Here is a 16,278-nt window from a genome sequence, read left to right as displayed (position 1 = left end):
TGTCACCGTTCTGCTGGATATCTTAAAAACAAGGCAAGACTAGGAACAGAACTCCAGCATGATACATGATTCCCTATGGATCTCTGCAAGGGACAGATCCCTCTGCCAAGGATAGTGAGAGGAAGGCTTTGGTGTTGCCTAGTAGGCAGCAACTTTGAGGAGAGTGATGAGACAAGAAGGGCCTGCAGAAGCCCCTGCCTTAACCTGAAATACAAGTTCAAAGCGAAGTTGAAGGCAAAATGAGAAATGTGAGTGTATACACAAATGTGGGTGGTAACCAGTCCTATGGGTACAGAAAACAAAAGAGAGTTGACTGAAGAAATTTGAGATCAGGTGGTAAAGACAAGAGCAAAACTACTTTTCCAACACAAAATAGTTGCACTACCCTTGGAGAGCAATGCTTTATGAAACTGCAAACGCTACTATCTAATTCCATTCTCTTTATTTTGTCTTGGCACTATCTACATGAATGAAAAACAATTGCAAAAATAGATAGATGCACTTTGGTTTTTACTGGCTTCCAGAACATGATTGGATTGGAAGCAATGGTTCTAATGTGTTCATATTCTTTCAAACTGTGGTTTCACTGAAAGGTGGTTGTTTTTTGAGCTTTTAATTAGCAGATCATTTTTATGTTAGTCAACAGAATTCCCAAAGGCTTCTTCCCATGCTGCTCCTGTCAGTCTTTTTTTTTTTTTTAAAAAGACTGCCCAACTGAAGGCTACTTCCAAAATGTATCTGTAAAACTTGCATTTGAATGCTCTTCATTCACACAACAGATAGAAAAGTGAAGAGTAAGGAGGAGAAAAATGTACAGAAGGAAAGCAGACCTGTACAAAAAGCATCACAACGGAAAACAGAGGTCATTTGACTCTCCATTTCACCATAATAGAAATATTAAAAGTAATGTTCTTCAGACTGTGTGTCACATTCAATTCCTAGAACAGAATATCAGCTACTGTGTTTCTGTGCTGAAAGTCACTTTCCCACTGCTTTTTGTAGACTATTTGCATTAGTTAACCTTAAAGAGTCCAAGAGGCTTCTGATTGTTTCACTTCCTAGTCCTTTCATCCTATTCTTCATCTTGCTGGGATTACTTTTTCCAAATGGTACCAGTAAGGCTGCCAATCCCCAAGGCTCTTTATTGGTCATTTGCTGAGTTTTATCTTCCTTCTGTAAAATCCAGGCACTTTCTCTGGCCATAGCTACAAATTTCTCCAGCTGTGGCTGATTAACATTCTTGCTGATATTAAGGTCTTGTTCAAAGGGATTCCAGATATAAAGAGGAGTCGACTCAGGTTTATTTACTTCCTTTCCCTGCAGACAGCGTAAAGAAAAAGCCAAAGTTGCATATGTGCATTACAGGCTGAGCAAATAACAATCACTTGAGTTGTTACATTAGCATTAAGAGTAAAATTATTTTGATCTAGTAGAGAACTTTTTGGGAAAAAAAAAAAATCATTATTAATCAAGTTAATTTTCCTGTCAACCTGACTGTAAGACTCCTGTTCTCTGAATCCTCTTAGTGGTGCTTTTCCTTGCCACATTCAGCTTAGATTTCCTTCAAGGCAAAGAACACACAACTACAGCTTAGCCTGTCCATTTGGCCGTTCTCCCATTTGCTTTTCCACAAATCTCAGACCTCATTCATTGCAACCTCCTACTCCTATCTCCATTCATGTATGGGCAGCCTGAGTGTGTCATACTAACCTGCATAGCCCAGTTTGATAAACTACTACAAGCACTTAAACTGTTCAAACCATTCCTCTCACAGTGCTCATTAAGAGCTACTATAATAAACCAAGATTACTGCCTTGCCTTAAATTCCTCCCAGTTCAGTCTGTCTTTTAAGTACAGAGCTATTCAGGTCATGGTCCACTTCTGGGCACTTGGTGTAGTACAAGACAAGTTGTTGACAACTAGGTAGTTTGCTATTTAAATGCACTTCCATCTCAGTGCGTATCAGTGCTACTTAGCTGACTTGCTCTGTATTATAGAACCTCTGCAAGCTTAGCATCAGAGTTTGTGCTTTCCAACATATCCAAGTAATGACACTGTAAATTTTTTTAATGGTGCTGTAAGTGATTAGGCTCCGAGAGGAAAACTGTCTTCCTTCACAGAAAGGACTCAATTTCTGGATACAACCAATTTAAATGTACTTTCTATATACAATACGACAGATATTGTTGCTTAGCATATGTAGTTTGTCAAACAGCAGACTGAGAAATTCAATTGATAATGATGAGAGATTAAAATTAATATACCTTTCGGAGATTTATAGAATTCTTTCTGAAATCAAAGTTTCCAAAGTATTCAAAAAAGTCACCCAACAATACATCTAAAAGAAAGAAAACAATAGCCAACAGTAACATTAAACAAAAGTTTACTTTTGATATGCTCATAACAATTATAAAAAAAGTTAATGAAGATTTACCTACCAAGTGTTTCTGTATTTTTTGTAGGTTTAATCTTGCTTAAATCACTAACAAATGAGCAATCATATCCTCCAATTATATGCTTGTCTTTTTCATCTGAAACAAAAATCACAGGCGTATTTTGAAGTGATAAACAAGAAAATACCATTTTATTTAATAAAATTCAGATGACTGAATTCAATGAATGCTACCATATTAAGTAAATCAAATTAGAAGTTCACAAGTGAACTTTCAGGTTAGCATTCAACTTAAGTGGTTAAAGATTTACAAGAAAATCTTTATGGAAAGATTGGACACGCAACGGAAAAGAAGCATGAGTAAATGGCATATTTTCAAAAGCCTACAAGAATAAGGTATACGACATCTTTGTATCTCTGAAGTTACTTCTTTTACATAACAAACCTGATATCCCTGCATACAGAGCTTTATCATACACTGAACAGCACAAACCTCTAAGATTAATACCTGTATGAGGGTTTCAAAGAAATCAGACCCAAAGTGTCCACCATCTTTTTCTGAAAAACTTAAGAGAATTAGGAATATTCTTGTAAAATTTCAGGACAGGTGTTTTATGTATAAAAAGCCTATAGAATTCTGATGGAAAAGTTTAAACTGATTTTAAAGCAACTAACCACAGACCTTTTTCTCCAGTCAGAGCACTAAAGCTTCCAAGGAAACACGTCAATAAGCAGAAGGCACAAGTGAGGAATCAAGAACTTAGGGTGTCATTCTCTACGCTTTCATAAGATTTACTGAAGATAATACAGCCTGAAAGCTATGTACGAAACTGCCAGAATAGCTTGTTTGCGGAGATATAAGAATTACTTGCAGATGGCCCGAACAGTCTCAAGGATATTACAAATTGTGAAGAAAAAATATAGCCTTTCTTTTAAACATTTGGTATCTATAAAACAATATACATCATACCAATCTGCACAAAATCCTTAACAACTGCAGAAACATCTGAGACCCTACAAGTCTTCTAAAAAACAAAATACAAAATACACAAAAAACAGCCATCATGAGAGAACTGAGCAAATAAATGACTTTTAATTATGTGAGGCATAGAACAAGCCTAACCCCTCTAAATAGAATTTAGAATTGTATTGAAAATGGATTTAGTTTGCCTTTAAAAATGCATTATTTTCATCAAAAAGATACACGTAAAACTTGTATATTCCCTCAAACTTAAGGCACACTTGATATGCATTGGTATTTGAGAACATAAAGAAATTGCTTGGGTTTATTCATCACTTCAGAGAAAACAAATGTGAAAGTCACTTCAATAAACACAAAACCAGCTGTCCTTACCTGCCAGTTCTTTAAGTTGGTCTAGTGTTGGAATGATAGGTGGTGATCTCTTTTGCAGAAAAAACATGACCATCATGGTCAGGGAGAAGTTTGTAATCCACGTACCAGGAACACTATTTGTAAGTCCATGAACACGGGCCCAACATCGTACACTGAACACTAGCGCTCTTACACGGGAATCAAGACAGCCATAGATATATAAGAGTTCTGAACTTCTTATAGCAATACTGAAGAAGAAATGAAAAGTAAAAGACATGTACATAATGAGAGAATTGTGAAGTACCAGATGCAGTGTTCATTGCTCATCCCTAGAACATCAGTTATAAGGGAAGAGGGTATCCATTAAAAAAAAAAAACATAAAAAATTAATTTTCATGCATTTAAAAAAAATAGACGAGAATGCCTGAAATTGTCCAGGATGAAATACCTCATAGTTTTCCATAGTAAGAAGGATATAGTTATGAGTAAATAATAATAGTGCATTTGCACTGTTTCCTGTTTCCTTGTTCCACATCACAGTGGGGACAAAAAAAACCAAAACCACCATCAAGTACTCAAGAGTGAAACTATGCAAAATCAAGGTGGAAAAACCTACACAGTTATCCACAGTTGCCTTTGAGGTACATCAGACAATATCTCTATCCTAATATATAATAAAATACAACTAGAACTTCTTTTACAATTTTTAATCTGAAAAGTAATAGAATAATGCACTGAAAAATACATGAAGTGCAGAGACAAAATGAAATCTGCAAAACAAGTCAATTTGGTAATTTTCAAATGACTAATGTTTGGTCCTGGTGAAAAAACAACTATTCTGGAAGGATAAAAGTTTTCAGCTGGATCAGTTTTTGATATGCTTCATCATATGGTCATACAAACATTCATGTAGTGTACAAACGGGAAGGCAAGAAAAAACAGAAAAAAAAATGGAAGCAAGGTGTGAGAGCAAAACTTACCTTGGGGTCAGTTTTAGTTTAAAGTGCTTGTTGAACTACAGTTGCAGGAGTTTTTACTCCCAATCTTGCACTGAATTCTTCTAAAAATCCACCATGGCATTTTGGGGAAATCTACTATGTCTAGGTTTTGTAACACCTGGGCTTCTAAAATTTCAACTGTGAAGTGCTTCCTTCTGTCCACAGAGGTCTGTTATTACTCCAAATGATAACAAGACAACACACACAGTCCCAACCAGCCAAACTGTCAGCAGAGAATTACAAGGAAGTTTGCACAGAACTGCATGCTGACTTTCACTGTGGCTGCATATACGAAAGTAATTTTAATGTAAGACATTTGTTCAGTACTGCCTTAACAACTCCTGCATATTCTGAAACAGAACTTTGGGTAATTCAGAAAATTCAGTCTAGGATCTGACTGTATCTGTTGTAGACAAATCACAAAATCTGCACTAAAAGTCACACCAAAAGTATTCTGAAAGATAATCACTCATATTTTACTATTCTCTAACAACAATGAAAAGGGTTAATAACTCATTTTTAATTATGTACCCTTATGCCAGGGCTACTGATGTATACTGGATTGAGGTGGGTATTTCTTAATAAAATAAGTGACAGCAAAACAAATTATATGCTTTACTATCAACCAAATGAGAGCAAGCCGGAAGAGGAAAAATAGATGCAGAGAGGTATTTCTAAGAAGCCTGCTCCCTCTATTGGGCACTGCTGTGAAAGGTCCTAATGACAGTAACACTTTAGACTCCCGTTTTCTGATGCAGTGAGTTAATTTAGCATTCAAGATACCTTGCCAGCAAACAGGTGTATGCAGGCCCTTACAGAAGAAAAAAAGGACACCAAAATAACTAGAAGCCCAATCACTAAAAATTAACACAATGGAGCTCCTTAATCTGAAAAGCAATTAAAAAAAGCCTGTGCATATACCCATATACATGAAGGGAAGTAATGACCATTGAATGCTGCCTTCTTTCAATTCCTTGTAAGCCAACCTTATTGTATAAAGTGGTTTTCAAGTCTTCAGTTTCAGCTAGCAAGTATTTCCTATGCTGGAGAAAGATATCTTAAGCACATTAAAACCAAAGCTCCAGAAGTCAAAAATATCCTTTTTACTTTCAGAGCCTACACTCACGTTTGTCAAGAACACAGCAACAGTTTTCATTACAGGTTTTCAAGAATGTAAGTACATTAGTATGCTTCCTAAACTTTTTAAAACCAGGTCTCACCTGTTGCTCACTGACAGATCACACTGGAATCCTGTTGGTTGATGGGAAAATTTCACCAGCGGGCAGCGAGCATTGAGTATCTTCTGTACGCTCACACATCCAGGACCAAAATTGTCAAGGCAATCACCAATCACAGAAAGAATTTTCTGAGTTGCTAATCTTTCAGATGGTAATCTTTTCATCTGATACTCCATTTCGAAGGGACCTTTTTTCTAACAGAAAATTTTAAAAATAAACTGTTAGGTCTGGAACCAAAGATACATTTAAGAATACTTCTGAAAGACCAATTTGCAAAGGAGTCTGTACAATGAGAGACTGAAAGACAAGAATTATTCAAAGCAGCCCACAGAACTTAAAAATGTAAAAAAATATTGCTTTCTCTTTTACATTCTTTTCCAGTGATTCAATTTTTCCAGGTTAATAGTGATCAACTTACTGTAAAGTTACTTGTTCAGATGAGCGTATAATAATACTACATCTCACTATTGCCTACAACAAGTAATTCTGGAATTCCCGAGAGAGGATATATGCTCTGACTGAAAAGAGGAGCATACAATTAAATTAAAAAGTAAAAGGGGCAAAACACAACCAAGCCACCATTAATTTCAAACCACCAGTAATTCCATTTCAAATCCTCAAAGAACAATGTGTTATTAGTGAATCAAGTAGCAGTGTAAAGGAAAATGTCTTTTTCATTTAAAAAAACTTAAAAATTTTAGCATGCAAATTACTTAATCCTTCAAAATGAAGGTAAGTTTCCGTAAGACTTAAAATAATCAATTCACATCAGACATGGTTTTTCTGACAAATAAAAAAAAATGTGGAGATGTATTTTGACAACATCAGACATGCATTTTCCTGTAGGCCTATCGTATTTTAAATTGTCATATTTGTAGTTTATACCTCAATAAAATAAATTTACACCTATGAAATCTCTGTTCTTTTAATAGTCTCTCTATATTTTTAAGCCTCAGCTAATTTTGCTTGTTAATGCAATACCTGACGCTGACTTACCCTCCCCCTTGGAACATGTCATGGGTGAATGCTGTCGTGGTTTAGCCCCAGCCAGCAACTAAGCACCACACAGCCACTCGCTTGTGGGTCAAGATAAGGACAGGGAGAGATCACTCAACCAATTACTGTCACGGGCAAAACAGACTCAACTTAGGGAAAATTAACTTAATTTATTGTCAATCAAACCAGAGTAGGGTAATGAGAAATAAAACCAAATCTTAAAACACCTTCCCCCACCTCTCCCTTCTTCCCAGGCACAGCTTCACTCCCAAATTCTCTACCTACCCCCTCCCAGCGGCGCAGGGGGATGGGGAATGGGGGTTACGGTCAGTTCATCACACGTTGTCTCTGCTGCTCCTTCCTCCTCAGGGGCAGGACTCCTCACACTCTTCCCCTGCTCCAGCATGGGGTCCCTCGCACAGGAGACAGTCCTCCATGAACTTCTCCAACGTGGGTCCTTCCCACAGGCTGCAGTTCTTCATGAACTGCTCCAGCGTGGGTCCCTTCCACCGGGTGCAGTCCTTCAGGAGCACACTGCTCCGGCGTGGGTCCCCCACAGGGTCACAAGTCCTGCCAGAAAACCTGCTCCAGCGTGGGCTCCTCCCTCCATGGGGCCACAGGTCATGCCAGGACCCTGCTCCAGCGTGGGCTTCCCACAGGGTCACAGCCTCCTTCGGGCATCCACCTGCTCTGGCGTGGGGTCCTCCATGGGCTGCAGGTGGATATCTGCTCCACCGTGGACCTCCATGGGCTGCAGGGGAACAGCCTGCCTTACCATGGTCTTCTAGGGAATCTCTGCCCCGGTGCTTGGAGCACCTTCTCCCCTCCTTCTTCGCTGACCTTGGGGTCTGCAGGGCTGTTTCTCTTACATGTTCTCACTCCTCTCTCTGGCTGCAGTTACTGTGCCCCAGAAACTTTTTCTCCCTTCTTAAATATGTGATCCCAGAGGTGCTACCACTGTCGCTGATGGGCTCAGCCTTGGCCAGCAGCGGGTCCGTCTTGGAGCCGGCTGGCATTGGCTCTGTCGGACATAAGGGAAGCTTCGAGCAGCTTCTCACAGAAGCCACCCCTGTACCTTGCCACGCAAACCCAATACAATGCATGCTACACAAACAGCATTATGAAGTGACCTAACCAGTCCTCTGAGACACACAGCAAGTTACTTTTGTCGTCACCAGGTTAGTGCAAAGAAAATTTGCACTCACAGACAGGTGAAACAATCCAGAACTTATGGACCTTGCAACCTTTCCTACAAACTCACTTTAGGTGCTGAAATTCTGAGTTGCTCTGGCAATCACTGAGGTGACTGTTCCTGCTCTCCTCTTGCAAACAGTTCTCCAGGCAGTATGTGTGCTTGAACATACCAGAACAGAGGTCCCTAATCCCATTTGGCTGTGCAGCTGCATGCTACAGCAGGGCTGGCTCAAGGTGAAAGGAGCCTATAACTATCAACATTGAGGTAGGTAACAGGAAAGAAAAAGACAGGGACTTGGCCAACATGTAGGTGTGCTAGTGTTTGGACCTTTATGTTTGCGACAAAAATCACAATGTGCCTTACCAGACAGCAGGTCAAGATCTCTCAAAAGCTGGATGAAGACTTTTTTGTAATGATAAAACAGACACTCTTAATAGTTGATAGGACCTTCAGATGAATTCTGTGAGAAAACACCACAAGGTCTCCTCATGTTGAACAGAGACAGTTCCAGCCACCTCCAAGATGGACCAGCCACTGGCCAAAGCTGAGCCCATCAGTGACGCTGGTAGCACCTCTGTGATAACATATTTAAGAAAGGGTAAAAAATGCTGTGCAGCAGCTGGGAGAGTGAGAAAAATGTGAGAGAAACAACCCTGCAGACACCAAGGTCAGTGAAGAAGGAAGAGGAGGAGGTGCTCCAGGCACCAGAGGAGAGATTCCCTAGAAGACCATAGTGTTGCATGTTGTCCTCCTGCAGCCCATGGAGGACTCCATGCCAGAGCAGGTGGATATACCCTGAAGAAAGCTGCAGACTGTGGAGGGCTCACACAGGAGCAGGCTCCTGGCAGGAGCTGCAGGCCATGGAGAGGAGCAGCTTTTCTGGCAGGATCTGTGACCCCGTGGGGAACCCACACTGGAGCAGTCCATTCCTGAAGGACTGTACCCCGTGGGAAGGACCCATGCTGGAGCAGTTCTTGAAGAGCTGCAGCCCGTGGCAGAGACCCTATGCTGGAGCAGTGAAACAGCATGAGGAAGAAGGAACAGCAGAGATGAAGCGTTATGAACTGACCACAAACCCCATTCCCCATCCCCCTCTGCTGCTTGGGGGAAGGAGGTGGAAGCATTGGGAGTGAAGTTAAGCCTGGGAAGAAGCGGGCATGATGGGAAGGTGGTTTTAATTTTGGGGTTTTTTTTATTTCTCACTATCCTAATCTGGCAATAAATTAAAATAATCTTCTCCAAGTTGAGTCTGTTTTGCCTGTGATGGTAATTGGTAAGTGATCTCCCTGTCTTTATCTCGACCCATGAGCTTTTTCATCTTATTTTCTCCTCTCTCCTGCTGAGGAGGGGGGAGTGAGAGAGCAACTGGGAGGGCAGCTGGAGGCCAGCCAAGGTTAACCCACCACACCTACAAAGCACAAAGCTCTCTACGTGGTGGCACCTCAGTCTCCCATTTTGACTATGCTTGAATCAAGACACAAGAGTTGCAATAATGATTTTTACATTTCTTTACAGGACAATGCTCTAAGGTACCTTATTTTGGTACAGGCTTTCACATTGATGCAGCAGATGCACCCGTGTTTTAACGCTCAAAAATTTCAACAAAACCAACAAGATCAGCATCTTTAGTGTGTAAAGACTGTGCTTGCAAGCAAGACAAAAGCCTCACGACACCACACAGAGTATTAAATGTGCCACGCAGCCTATTAACCTATCATGTAACCCGAAGACACACATTCACCTAGCATCCCTCCTGGCTTTTGCTGCAGCATCCCCATAGCAGTAAGTCTGTCAACCATCCACAAGTAATTACAACTGCTAGTAAACCCATCACCAAATAACTCTAAAGTTTACAACAGAACTTCTATTTCTACAGAGAATGAATAGTAAAGAAAACAGCTAGTTACAAAACATGCTTTGAAAATAGACATTTTATACTTGAAAGATTTTTCCCTCAAAATTTAAGAGGCAACTTTATTGTTAAAACATAAATGGTTCCTAGATTTTAACACTTTCCACACACGCACGATGATCCTACTCTTCAGCAGACACTTTTGCTTTCATTGTGTTTGATCACCGCAATAATACTAAAAACTATGTATGTTTGAAGGGATATTTCTTTAAAAGTAACGTACATGGCAATATACAAATTGTACGGAAAAGCTGAGTGAATTTTCAAATCTTCAAAAGCTTAAGCCCATTGCCTTTTTTTTTTTTTTTAAGGAAAACAAAGTTATTTTTTCCCAAACTATCTGTCACCATACAAATAAAAAGAAAAGTTTTCAAAAAGTCAGAATCACTTACTTAATTACCCATTCAGAATCCATGAAGAATCCCAACTTCTCCACAGGGCATTTCTGATACAACTCTCCCTTCTTCCTATCCTGATTCTCATGTCTCTCTTTCATATTTTGTTCTCTAATCTGAAAGGATATTTACACTGCCCACAGCCAAAAAACAGCAGCAAGAGATAAGATCCTTCCAAAAAAGCCTTGTCTAGTCCTTTCCCATTCTTAATGCCTACACGCACAAGGACTGGGACACAACCTATTCTAAATAACAGCTAAAATTTGAAGCTGCCCAAATACCAACACTAAACATGTGAACTTGGTTATGTAGTGTAGATTTCTGATTCATAGTATGGGTAAAGACATGATTAAGATGAAATTTAATAAGTGCATTGAAAAAGGCAATACTGTTGAGCAAATACTGCTTACTGGCAGTCTTGTAACCCTCCAGCTTCTCGAGGTAGTGATGCAAATTCTGTACTTTGGTCAGCAAATTCAAGTGAGTGTATTTCAATTTCAAGCCTCTACACCTGCTTAGTAATCACCACTTGTCTTGGTGCTTACTATTATATTATCAATGAGGCATTCAAATAATTATGAAGTATCTTATGGAAAGTCTGACAACTGAAAGTATCTGCATTATTGATATGGCTCAGTTCCTGTTTTGCTCCTGCGTCCTGGTCCCCAAAACGTCTACAGGTTCCCTTGAAACTAAGGAAAAGAACCTGACAACCCTCCCAAAATGCACATGCACACACACACACAAAATTACTACGCTTTAGAACATGGAAGACCCTAACAAAGCCAAGCTTTAAAACAGCAGGGATGAAGCCCAGCAGCTCGAGAGAAGACAACACAACAGTAGGATGGGAAGGTCTGACATTTCTGAATCAATTTCAGAGGATGAAGGATTTTTTTCACAGTGAAATTCACCCTAACAGTATGAAGTCTATGTAAACACCAAATCATTTTCTTCCTATTGCAAGGAAGATCTCTTTCATGTCACATCAAGCTTTTAAAAGTCTTCAAATACAAATGTGCAAATAAACTCATTCACAGTCTATTGTATGAACTCATGTAAAACCTAAGTATAAATAAACTGATTCCTGTGTGTGAAACAGCAAATGAACTGCCCTGTTGGAAGAAATCCAACAGACTGAAGATGCACAGCATAATCTTACCATTTTTGTAGCATGCTTTTGTGTATCATGGAAGTCCAGAAACATGTCCACATCACATCCCAATTTGCCAAAGGTGTTGACAGAAGAGCCAAATGGCTTTACCGTGCTGTCTGGAAAATACGCACGTGTGAAATCCCGAACGAGAGAACAGGCCAGAAATCGGAGCTTGATATTTTCTTCTGTAAGCTGATACTCATTCAGTAGAATGTACATCTGACTGCTTATCTAGTTAAGAAAATAAACATTGTAAAAATACAATGACACACCTTCTATCTATTAACATGTATTTTCAACTACTAAATATCACTGCAATTAGAAGATTTTTTTTTAATCTCAAACAGGTTTATTTCACACACAAAAAATTATTTTGACAACTAAAATTAGTAATTTCATCTATTTGTTTCAATGTAGCAGAACAATTCACACAAAATTCTAACAGGGGTTACTTTTTTTTTTAATAGAAATAAATTGCTTTATATGTTGCACGTGACCACTTGCAAATCTGAAACGGACATCGTTCATTTTTAACTGAGAGAGATCTAGAAACCTCTACTTACACTGTCTGCTTGACAAAGCTTTTCAGTAAGCTCTTTCACTGGAATGTGAGACTGAGGAGAGAGGTGAACTGGTGTCTCTTTATCAGCTTGACTCACTGGGTTTTTCAGCGTGAAAGTAAAAAGTCTAGATTTAAATGGGACAACATGATGCTGTGCAGCACTTGGGATTCCAATAGCGTCCTGCAATGAGGCTATACTGTTTTTTTCCGAAAATTCTATTAAAGCATGGATACCCTAAAACATTAAGAATAGAAATAGACAGGGTTAGATAAATGCATACAAGCCTTGAACTGATGGTACTGCTATTATTCAGATGTTCCTGAGAGTATTGAGACAGTTTAATATGACAGTCCTGAAGCTGAATGCTACGTTCTGTACCTCAACACTCTTCAGACACTTTTTCACAAGAGGTCAAAAATATTTAAGATATGCTATTCTTGGCAGTAAGCACTCAACATAAAAGTTCTAAAAGCTATTTATCTTCACAACCGTAATGCTCAAGAAACACATAAAAAAAGAGTTAGCTCTATTGTTAGAATAATAAACAGTGCTATGTAAAAGTTTCAAAGATTTAGTGCAAAACAGGTTGCTAACTATCCCTTAGAGGTGTTGCTTAGCTGACTTATGAATAAAAATCTGTTGCTCAGCAACTTGTAAACATTAACAAAGATAAAAACGAATTTAATATACTAATTATATATAACTTGCTTAACTTGCATGTATGAGGCCTTGACCAAATGCTGGTATACCTTTTTGTCTAAGTCTAGATTTTAGTTTACATTGTTAATTACTTACACGGTTTTCAAAAAAGAAATGACTCTTAATATTTCCATGACTAGATAAATACTGCAATAACTTTTTTTCGTTAAGTTTTGGTGGGCACTTAATTAAAACAGTCCGTTCTGCTTGCTCCGATCGTTCTGTTTGGACCTCAGCAAATGTCTTCTTTCTGGTATTGACTTCAGCATCTGTGAGAAGAAATGAGCATCAAGGCTTTTCTATATAAACAGAAAGATTTAAAACTGATTTTAGTACACTTAATCTCTTCCTCTGGATTGAACAAAGGTTTGTCCTGGCTCTCTAAGAGGGTTACAGCAAAAGAGAAAACAATCAAGAATGAATGAAAGACACAAACATAAGTGTATTTCTCTCACAAATGCATACATTTGTAAGGAACAGGAAATGCAGGAAGAAAACAACACTGACTCCCCTTGATGCCACAGGAAGCTTAATGATACAAGGAATCTTTGTTCTTCTTTGATTTGCTGTTCACCATCAAAAAACTCAGCACACACAGTCAGACTCATACATACGAGTCTGGAAATACCAGTGAGGGTGTGAGGCAGAGCTAGCTGCACTGAAAAGATAATCTCTCTCAGTTACCACAAAACCAGCACTTTCACCTTTGGAACAATTCAACACTTGCTTATTTTTACAACTCATCGCCTTCTTTTACAGTAAACTCCTACTCAAAGTTTTCCTTTAATACTATACTTTCATCTACTCTACTACAGTAAACCCACAGATCAGTCATATCTCACCATACTACTGGCAATCTATATTGTTGCTGACAGCCTACAGAATTAACATGGAAATGAGACACGCTGGAACATCCAGAAACACAGAAGCTTTTTTCTTGATTGCACACAGGCAAAGCGGCCATGTCCCAAATTTGAAATCATAATCACTTCCTTGCATAAGTCTCAAACTATTCCATTGACCACATCACATTACCAGAGCCTGTGAAGCTGCTACTTAATACTGCCATTTGTAATTCAGTTTGGGAAGCTGGAGAACATGCAGTTATTTCTCTGCAGCTACTATCTGCTACAGAAAGGTTCAAGGGAGCTCTTTATTCTATGTTTTTATTTTGAGGAACCCACAAGATATTATGGCCTCAAGAAAATCTTAAATATCATCTAATGACACTTGTATTTATTATTATTTTTAAGCAATCTTTTGTTTTACAAAGTTTACTGAGCTCTCACATAGGCTTGTAAATAATAACCAAAGTAGTTGTTTCAAAAGCTTAGTTTTATATAGCATTTTTCATCAGGAGACCAAAGAAGCCCTTTATGAAGATGATAAATATCCTATTTTCCATAGGGGCAGAGAAGTGTGAAGTGACTGAGATGCAGAAAGGACAAGTCCCATGGACGAGTGACACAACCAGGAGATGAACCCAGATTTTCTCACTCCCACAGCTCTCTGCATTAAGTCAGAGTGGCTATGTAATTGTTGCCTGACTTCCTACCCGTACATGCTTAGTTACTATACCAAAAGATGTGCTCTAACATCTCTCAGCTCTGCTGTCATTTGCGCAGTCTGAGCATAGCACAGATGCAGATGATTGCATCCAAATGGTGGTTGTAAGCATTTTTAAACGCATGAGAGGCTGTACGCTTTGCCTTCTTCCCCTATTCCATTCAACATTTCCAGTTAGTGACAGAGTTTCACAGTTATTTTAAACAGGTATACACCAGCACTGCTGCTGGAAGAAACAGCCCCATCTTCCGCACGGTGCTCGTACATATTCTAATGCTGCCCTCTGCATGCTGATGCTAATGTGAGCATTCACATAGTCATGTAGCAAACCAGGTAAGACTAATGACCAAATTTATACACCAAAACAAGAATGATTAACTGAAATCTGGAATTGTTCCTTAATCGAATTTGCTGCATGTTTGTTAGTACAAGGATGTGAACAGCAAAAGGTTTTGTGAAACTGATAATACGGCCTGATCTTCTCCTCTCTTTTAAAAAAGGTTGCTATCTAATGTTTTCCAAGAGCTGAAACATGAACGTAAGTAGAAGCACAGGCCTCAGGCTCACAAACGCATGAACTGCAAGTTACACGCTACATCCAAGTTACAGCGCGTCAACAGCGGACAGTCCTCGCTAGTTCTTGGCTTCTACTAAAGACACGGCATCAAACGTTCCCTGTGCCTTTTCAAGGGCGTCTCTCGGGAATAACCACCGTTGCTTCACCTGCCTCCACCTGACACCGCCGTTTAATAAAGCAAGTCCTAGACAACGACAGCGGATTCCGGCCTCCTGGACCGCTCCCTGGCGCTACGGCCGGGAGAGCACAGGCCGACCCCGCTGCCGCCGGGAGGACCCCGGCGGCGGCTCCCCGGGCCCTGAGGAGCTCCTCACGCCCGGGACGCCGGTAATGCCCTGGCGCCGCTCCCGGAGCCGAACCGGCGGCCGCAAACACGGCAGGCGGCCGCTCCACAGCCCAGGCCCTCGCCTGACCTCGTCGCCCGCCCCCCGGGAGAAACGGCCGGGCCGCCCCGGCCCCACACGGCAGCCAGGCCCCGAGGGGAACGCGGCGCGGCCCGGCGACCCCTACCTTCGCCCGCCTCCTCGGCGCCGGCTGCCTGCGGCGCCCGCTGCACCGCGGCGCCGGAGGAGCCGAGGCGGGCCTGCCCGCGGGCGGCGCAGCCGCCGGCCGCCGCCGCCGCCGCCGGGCCGGGGAGGCGGAGGCGGCCCCGCAGCAGGGACAGCGCCCGCCCGCCCGCGCGGTGCGCCATTACCGGGCAGCGCCGCGCCGGCAGCAGCCTCTGCGCAGGCGCCGGCCGCCGCGCTCGACGGCGGCCGGAGCGGCTCAGCATTCCTCCGTCTGGCGCGGAGCGGCTCCCGGCGTACCGGGCCGCCCCTGGGTTGCCGGCGCGACGTTTCCCGCGCCGGGAAGGGCTGTCGCTGCCGCCGAGGCGTGCGGGAGCAGGCAGCTGCCTGGTCTGGCATGAGGGAGCAAACCTAACTGGCCGGGCCCGGCCCACGGCGCGTGGGTGCCGTTGCAGGCAGAGGGAACAAACTGAGCTTGCCAGGCCGGGTCCGAGGCGTGGGGGCGCGGGCAGCTGCCTCCCCGGTGTGAGGAAGCGCGCGGCGGCCTAGGCCTCCTGCGTGCCCGGCTGCCGGGGCCTGCGGTCGCCCCCGGCATGAGCCCCCCCAGCCGAGGGCGGGAGGGCGAAGGTGGGCGTGGAGGTGAACCTGGAGGGGCCGATGGCCAAGATGGCGGGGGCCGAATGTGGATTTTGGCAGACTGGCTAGTTAAGAAGGGGAAGTAAAACGTTTGCCTGGTCCCATGCCAGGGATGT

At 41.6% G+C, this 16,278-nt stretch overlaps 1 protein-coding gene across 1 annotated transcript; it reads right to left on the bottom strand.

Annotated features, from left to right (window-relative positions):
* Positions 1–425: 425 nt before the first annotated feature.
* Positions 426–15,743, bottom strand: MTPAP (mitochondrial poly(A) polymerase). Its single transcript, XM_069777851.1, is given in 10 exon segments — positions 426–1,002; positions 1,005–1,317; positions 2,265–2,338; positions 2,439–2,531; positions 3,747–3,973; positions 5,944–6,155; positions 11,622–11,846; positions 12,179–12,412; positions 12,974–13,146; positions 15,531–15,743. Coding segments are annotated over 10 exon segments (1,779 nt in total). The 5' UTR covers positions 15,712–15,743; the 3' UTR covers positions 426–955.
* Positions 15,744–16,278: the final 535 nt, after the last annotated feature.

The sequence above is a fragment of the Haliaeetus albicilla genome, chromosome 2 (assembly GCF_947461875.1).
Source record: "Haliaeetus albicilla chromosome 2, bHalAlb1.1, whole genome shotgun sequence".
Classification (NCBI taxonomy): Eukaryota; Metazoa; Chordata; class Aves; order Accipitriformes; family Accipitridae; genus Haliaeetus; species Haliaeetus albicilla.
This window is presented reverse-complemented; position numbering and strand designations above follow the sequence as displayed.